General features: G+C 46.1%; 1 protein-coding gene across 1 annotated transcript in view; it reads right to left on the bottom strand.

The window, feature by feature from the left end:
* The window catches only part of grm6a (glutamate receptor, metabotropic 6a), a 16,003-nt gene extending 8,959 nt beyond the window's left edge, over window positions 1–7,044 (bottom strand). The window contains exons 1-7 of the mRNA XM_061058352.1: window positions 6,850–7,044; window positions 4,864–5,487; window positions 3,186–3,402; window positions 1,831–1,966; window positions 1,594–1,748; window positions 1,382–1,522; window positions 1,107–1,307 (exon numbers count right to left, since the gene is read on the bottom strand). Coding sequence (XP_060914335.1) covers window positions 1,107–1,307; window positions 1,382–1,522; window positions 1,594–1,748; window positions 1,831–1,966; window positions 3,186–3,402; window positions 4,864–5,442 — 1,429 coding nt within the window. The 5' untranslated portion in view covers window positions 5,443–5,487; window positions 6,850–7,044. The remainder of the gene's footprint in view (window positions 1–1,106; window positions 1,308–1,381; window positions 1,523–1,593; window positions 1,749–1,830; window positions 1,967–3,185; window positions 3,403–4,863; window positions 5,488–6,849) is intronic.
* Between the last annotated feature and the right edge of the window lie 456 nt (window positions 7,045–7,500).

Genomic DNA, 7,500 nt, shown 5'->3' with positions numbered 1-7,500 from the left:
TCAGTGTAACACTGAGCTTGGTCCCCCCTGTGGCCACCCCTCCAAAAGGAAGAGCCCTCCCTAATAACAAATACACAGTATTTGACTCAACAACCGGACCCACAATCTAGTATTAAATACTGTTACTGAAACAAATATAAATCATGGTATTTAAAGGCTTAATATGTGATTTTTCACACTTAAATATAATATAAATCAAGTATATCCTCTGAAAATAACTCTGTGAGTCATGACTGTCTACAATGGGTGTAACACCCGAGTCCCACTGTCTGTGATGTTTTCAGAGTTTTCAGAGTCCTATCTTCAGTTTGTTTACATCGCCCGGACGGCCGGCTGACTCCTCCCCTCGTGTATAAAAGTTGTTTAATTGAGGGACTAGAGAAAAGAAGAATAACATACTGTACTCACTGATTAACTGTGTTTCTAGATCACGCTCATTTCAGGTAAATTTACATGCAGTGTGAAGATACGAGCATAATAAAGATAGCTAGCATTAGCATGCTAACACAACAATGCAGCACGAGTTGTTTTGGTTTCATGCTGGTGCTCAAGGGCGACATCTGCTGGATCAAAAAATCATATATAAAGCCTTTAATGATGTGGTATTTAATGATGTGCGCTGTTATTTGGCATAATATATATATATTTTTTAAAGCGATCATCTTTGTCTGTTGTTCACCTGGGTCTAATGTTCCCCTCTCACAAAACAACTGGCCCCAGTTTGGCCCCCTCAATAAAAGTGGTCTAGAACCGCCACTGCAGTTAGCTGTCAGTCTTGGTCCTTTTAAACTTTAAAAACATCCATGAAAGTTTGGTAACTGGTCAATGTGGACTGCCTTTTCAAAGAGAGACTTGATAAGTTGTAATGTGCTCGCTGTTGTGCGTCACTACCTTGTAAAACAATATGTTATGCGAGAAAACACCATTGCGTGCATGTAAGATTTTCTGACTGTGAAGTAGGACAAGGTCTTATGTGACGGAAATTTGATGACTGGACTCCTACTGGTTCTGTTCACAGTTTCTGCTGGTTAAAGAAGTGTTTCATAATCAAACTGTGAACTCTACACCTGCTGTGACCTCAGATGACTTCTCAGTTAGTTTCTCACCGTTGAAGTTGACCGCTCGGATGTATTCGAGCAGCAGCCGTCCCTCCACGGGGTCCATGTTGTCGCAGACTCCGGAGCTGCCGGGACACAGATCCTGCTTCATGTTGTGCAGAGCGTTCGCCACTGCGTACACGGCGTCGATCACAAACTGGACCTTCCCCTCCTGCTCGTACGCAGAGTCCCGACCGATCTTCTCCTGACCTTCAAAGACATGCCAGGTCACATGACACACCGGGTCACAGGAGATGGTTGACTGTTGCGGGTTGCGAGCTTACCTGTACATTTCTTCTTGTCAGGGTCCAGTTTGATCCCAGGGCGGGTCAGTTTGCACCTGAAGTCGTCCTCCCAGAACTCGTTAAACCAAATGTTCCTCCGATTGTTCTCCAGAGAGCGAGACAGGAAGTACTCATCAAAGCCTGGACACACACACACAAACATGTAAACACACACATAGACACAATGTGTGTGTGTTTGTGTACCGGCTTACCGTCTATCGACGCTCGTTTTGGCAGGATGGTTACAGCGCCCTCGGCGACGTCTTCAAGCTCTGTGATTGGTGAACTCTTCGCCCCCCAGCTGTCTGATCCCACAAACAGGAAGTGACCCGTCAGGTTAGCACGTCTCGCTGCCTCGAGGACACGCCTACCAGGAAGAGAGGGGAATACCCTGAAGTGGACTGAATTGTGATGATGTCACAGTGTGGGCGAGATCGGTTTGTTCTTACTTGATGTCGTCCTCGTTGGCGAAGATGATCACTCCTCGGGCGTTACTCGTCTCCATCAGACGATTCACGATTTTATCAAACTCACCGGCCGTCGGCTCGCGAGGAATCTTCACCGACTGAGCGATACACACGCCCCCTGAGAGACAGACAGGTGAGAGACAGACAAGGTCAGAGGTCAGAGATTGACTGGTTCTGTTCGAGGTTTCTGCCTGTTCTCCAGTGAGTCTGGTTGTGTTTGAGGTTTCTGCCTGTTCTCCAGTGAGTCTGGTTGTGTTTGAGGTTTCTGCCTGTTCTAAAGTGAGTCTGGTTCTGTTTGAGGTTTCTGCCTGTTCTCCAGTGAGTCTGGTTCTGTTCATGGTTTCTGCCTGTTCTCAGGTGAGTCTGGTTCTGTTCGAGGTTTCTGCCTGTTCTCCAGTGAGTCTGGTTGTGTTCAAGGTTTCTGCCTGTTCTAAAGCGAGTCTGGTTCTGTTCGAGATTTCTGCCTGTTCTCCCGTGAGTCTGGTTCTGTTCGAAGTTTCTGCCTTTTCTCTGGTGAGTCTGGTTCTCTTCCAGGTTTCTGCCTGTTCTCCTGTGAGTCTGGTTCTGTTCCAGGTTTCTGCCTGTTCTCCTGTGAGTCTGGTTCTGTTCCAGGTTTCTGCCTGTTCTCTGGTGAGTCTGGTTCTGTTCCAGGTTTCTGCCTGTTCTCCTGTGAGTCTGGTTCTGTTCCAGGTTTCTGCCTGTTCTCTGGTGAGTCTGGTTCTCTTCCAGGTTTCTGCCTGTTCTCCTGTGAGTCTGGTTCTGTTCCAGGTTTCTGCCTGTTCTCCTGTGAGTCTGGTTCTGTTCCAGGTTTCTGCCTGTTCTCTGGTGAGTCTGGTTCTCTTCCAGGTTTCTGCCTGTTCTCCTGTGAGTCTGGTTCTGTTCCAGGTTTCTGCCTGTTCTCCTGTGAGTCTGGTTCTGTTCCAGGTTTCTGCCTGTTCTCTGGTGAGTCTGGTTCTGTTCAAGGTTTCTGCCTGTTCTCTGGTGAGTCTAGTTGTGTTCAAGGTTTCTGCCTGTTCTCTGGTGAGTCTGGTTGTGTTCAAGGTTTCTGCCTGTTCTCTGGTGAGTCTGGTTCTGTTTGAGGATTCTGCCTGTTCTCCTGTGAGTCTAGTTGTGTTCAAGGTTTCTGCCTGTTCTCTGGTGAGTCTGGTTGTGTTCAAGGTTTCTGCCTGTTCTCCGGTGAGTCTGGTTCTGTTCGAGGATTCTGCCTGTCTGCCTATGAGTCTGGTTCTGTTTTAGGTTTCTTCCTGTAAAAGACGTTGTTCTGTCTCATAATGGACTAATGTCGGGTCTCTGTAAATAACAGAACAAAACATTTTGCCGCTACATTGAAAACGTACCGGCCTCTCTGGAGATCTGCATGAAGGCTTCGACTCCGCTCTCGCCGTAGCTTCCTTCAGACGCCAGCGTGGACACATAGTTCCAGCCCAGCGCCTTCACAATGTCCAGCATGGTCTGAGCCTGGTATGAGTCTGGAGGAACCACCCGTGAGAAGAAGTCATACCGGTTGTTATCACTGAGCTCCGGAGCCGTGGAGGCGTAGCTCACCTGAGGGATCTGAAACCAATTAAAAATCAATGAAGAATAATTAATCAAGAGTTATTGATCAGTGATCAGACTGCTGTTCCACAGAATACCTGTCCTTCAGTCAGGGCTCAGGGTCAAATTAAACACATGCACTTACTGGTAACACTGGAAACACACACACACACAGACACACACACACACACACACACACACACACACACTGGATTAGTGCTGTGTAACAGCCGAAGCTAAATGTGTGTCAAAGCTTCAATAACAATCACATTAACACCAAATAGTGTGTGTGTGTGTGTGTGTGTGTGTGTGTGTGTGTGCAGATTAATGAAGGACTCCACATTAAAAAGCTAAAGCAGGCCTCCATCATCATCATCATCTTCATGCTTCAGTGGAGCGAACAGAACTGTCTGTGTTCTTAGAGGATCCACAGTCAGAAGAACCATGACATCGCACCCGTCTCACGCTGTGATTGGCCAGCTGGAGATGAGGAAGTAGGAGGGGCCAAAATCTATGGAAATGAATCATGTTGTTTATGAACCTTGTAACTAAAAACAAATAATAAATCGAAATCAGATCATTCCTATAAGCTGTATTTATTAGGTTTACACTGACATGATCACCTTCTTCAAAAACCAGCAGTTAAAGAGAAACAAACCAGGAACTACCAGCAACAAACAACGTGCAAGTAACCACTAACGACCAGCAATCAACCAGCAACCAACCCAAAACCAACCAGCAACAGACGAAAAACCAACCAGCAAATAACTAGGGCCCAACAAGCAACTCCCAGCAACAACCAACAACCAACCAGCAACCAACCAGTGGCTAGCCAGCAACACCAAGAAACCAACCAAAAAAAACAACAGAAACACCCTCCAAGCACGCAAATACCAACCGGTAACACCAAGAAACCAACCAACGACTAACCAGAAACCAAGAAGCAACTCCCAGCAAACCAGTTACCAACCAGCAAATAATTAGGGTCCAACCAGCAACACCCAGCAACCAACCATCCACCATCCAACCAGCAACTAACCAGAAACCAACAAGCAACTCGCAGCAACCAACCAGTGACTAACCGGCAACACCAAGAAACCAACCAACAACTAACCAGAAACCAACAAGCAACTTCCAGCATCCAACCAGAAACCAACCAGCAAACACCAGTAACTAACCAGCAACTAACCAGGGTCCAACCAGAAACCAACCAACAACACTAAACAACCAACCAGCAACTAACCACGGTCCAATCAGCAACACCAAGAAACCAACCTGAAAAGAAAAACAGGAACACCCTGTAACCAATCCTAAAACCAACCAGCAACCAATCATTAACCAACCAGCAACACCTGGACACCAACCAGAAACACAAAGCAGATATATCACCTGTCTGTACCCTTTAAGTTACCTGCACATCACCTATATCTCACCTGTGTGTAACCTGTATAACATGTATGTTACCTGAGTGTTTCTCACCTCAAACAGTCTCAGGATGTTGGCCACCATGATGGACACGGAGCTGGCCGACGCCCCGATCACGCCCACCACCCTTTCTGGTTTGCGGATGAGGGGCGGTTCTCCATTGGAGCAGCGTATGTCGGACGTGTCTTTCTGGATCAGCGCCTGGACGAAGGTGAGCGACTGCTCCAGGGCGTATGTGTCTCTGGAGCAGGTGTCCAGGATGCGGGCCCCCAGCGTGATGTTGGGCAGCAGCATCGGGTCGCTGTTGACCTGGTCCAAAGCGTACAACATGGCCTCCATGCGGTGGATCCCCTTCTCCTTCTTCAGCTCGCCACATGGTAGACCGTGGGGGCCACGGGCATGTATAGGGAACAGCCCCCCCAGAGTGATGTCACCAGGTATCTTGATGGAGTGTGGGTGGAAGTGCTGGTGCGAGGCGCTCACCTGAACCATCTGTAAGCTAATCCACATCCAGAAAGACAGGAAGTGGTGGAGCCAGAGTGAAGACTGGCCGGAGCTCTGTCCGATCCTGAATAAGACAGGCTGAAGACGGTGCACTGGGAGGGAGGGGGGGGCGGGCCCTGATGATGTCATACTGACGTAATGTTTAAGGAAGTGTTTTCATCCTACTGTGGAAACCTGAGGAGAGAAAAATCAATCAATCAGTCAGTCAACCAATCTGTCCAAGATTTCTGCCTGCTTTTCAGTCTCATGTTGGACCCTGTAAAAAAACACACAAAGACATGCTTGTTAGGTTAACTGCTGACTCTAAATTGTCTGTAGATGTGAATGTGAGTGTGGCTGGTTGTCTGTCTCTGTATGTCAGCCCTGTGATTGACCGGCGACCAGTTCAGTGTTTAACCCCGCCCCTCGTCCAATGACGGCTGGGATCGGCTCCAGCCCCCCCTGGCGGTATAGCGGTATAGATAATGGATGGATGGGTCATGGGGAAATTTGGGACAGAAATTGTTGGAATATTGTGGTTCCTCCGGACTCATACCAGGCTATTGTCCTTGGTCTGACAGATGCGTAGATTGTGGCTGCTGTGTTGGTTGAATCTTAAAATGATTTAAATGGACGGGTTAGGGTCACAACAATAGCTTTGTAGCACGGATGGCATGAGTGATAACTTTAGAAACTGTTGTTTTTAAGTCCTCTTTTTGGGGGGGCAGTAGCTCAGTCTGTAGGGACTTGTGTTGGGAACCGGAGGGTCGCCGGCTCAAGTCCTGGTGTGGACCAAATATGGAAGTTGGTCTGGTAGCTGGAGAGGTGCCAGATCACTTCCTGAGCACTGCTGAGGTGCCCTTGAGCAAGGCACCAAACCCCCTCCCCACCATCAGCTCAGGAGCGCCCGCTGTGGGCCGCTCCGTCACTCTGACATCTCTCCATTAGTGCATGTTCATAGGATCCTGTTTGTGCATGTGTGTGTTGCATGACTTACAGAGTGTAAAAACAGAAATGTCCCCTTGCGGGGATCAATAAAAGTAAATCTTAATCTTAATCTTAATCTTAAATCTTTTAATGTACTGCACTTTTTGTTTTTATGTAAGTTGTGTTTATTTTTTGAGCCTCCTCAAAGGATAATGTCTGTCTCTGTTGGGACAGACAATAAAGTCTATTCTATTCTATTATATTCTACTTGTGGTGATATCAAAATGTTTCTATTATTTGAAGAATTTCAGCACAGATGTGTCATCAGCAGATCATTTTCAGTACATCAATCAATATAAAATCTAAAAATGTTTTTTTAAAGTAGCTTAAAGTCAAAAAGATGATTTTAATCATCATAAATTTAGGTATGGATCAACTTTATAATTTACCAATCTGCAAATAAGTCATAAAACACGTTAAGATATGAAAAATATTTAAAACATTGATATTGTTTTTGTATCGTGTTTGAAGAAACATTAGGCTACATAAAAACTCCGCCAGTATCTTTTCCCGACACATTCATCTAAGGTCGCTGCTTTATTCAACACTGATCACTCCAGTCCAACTCACCGGAGCCGAATCCCGGTCCTGATCACACTGTTCCTGGTCCTGATCACACTGTTCCTGATCACGCTGTTCCTGGTCCTGATCACCCTCTGATCCCGGTTCTGATCCTTTAAACTGTTGACTGACTCCGACGAGTCCGTCAGATCTGAAACTCCGGTTCACGTCCTGCTGCTCCAATCAGCGAGGACCAAAGACCCCCCCCCTCTCTCTCTCTCTCTCGCTCTCTCTCTCTCTCTAATTAAAACATGAACATGAACGTGTGTGTGTGTGTGTGTGTTACGTGAGGAATCAGTTCTGTGATTTTACTCAGCGTGGATCATCTGTATCAGAGAACATCTCTGATCATCAGCTTAAAGATAAAGTTAAAGATAAACTTTATTGATCCCCCATGGGGGAAATGTTTGCATTACAGCAGCTCAAGAAAACAGGAGACAGGAATATATTTATTAAAAATAAAAATAGAAGTTAAAAATCAAACATATTTACATTCAGTTAAATAAAAAAATACAATAATAGAATATTACACGATATCTACACTTCCACTTGTGTAAAGAGTTATTGTTCTTAAAAACACACACAGTGTGTAGCATGAGGTGGTGATGTTGTTAAAGAGTCTGATTAAACAGTCTGACTGCAGATGGGATGAACGACCTG

Source organism: Labrus mixtus, chromosome 15 (genome assembly GCF_963584025.1).
Source record: "Labrus mixtus chromosome 15, fLabMix1.1, whole genome shotgun sequence".
Classification (NCBI taxonomy): domain Eukaryota; kingdom Metazoa; phylum Chordata; class Actinopteri; order Labriformes; family Labridae; genus Labrus; species Labrus mixtus.
Note: the sequence above shows the minus strand (reverse complement) of the source record. Positions and strands in the feature narration are given on the sequence as shown.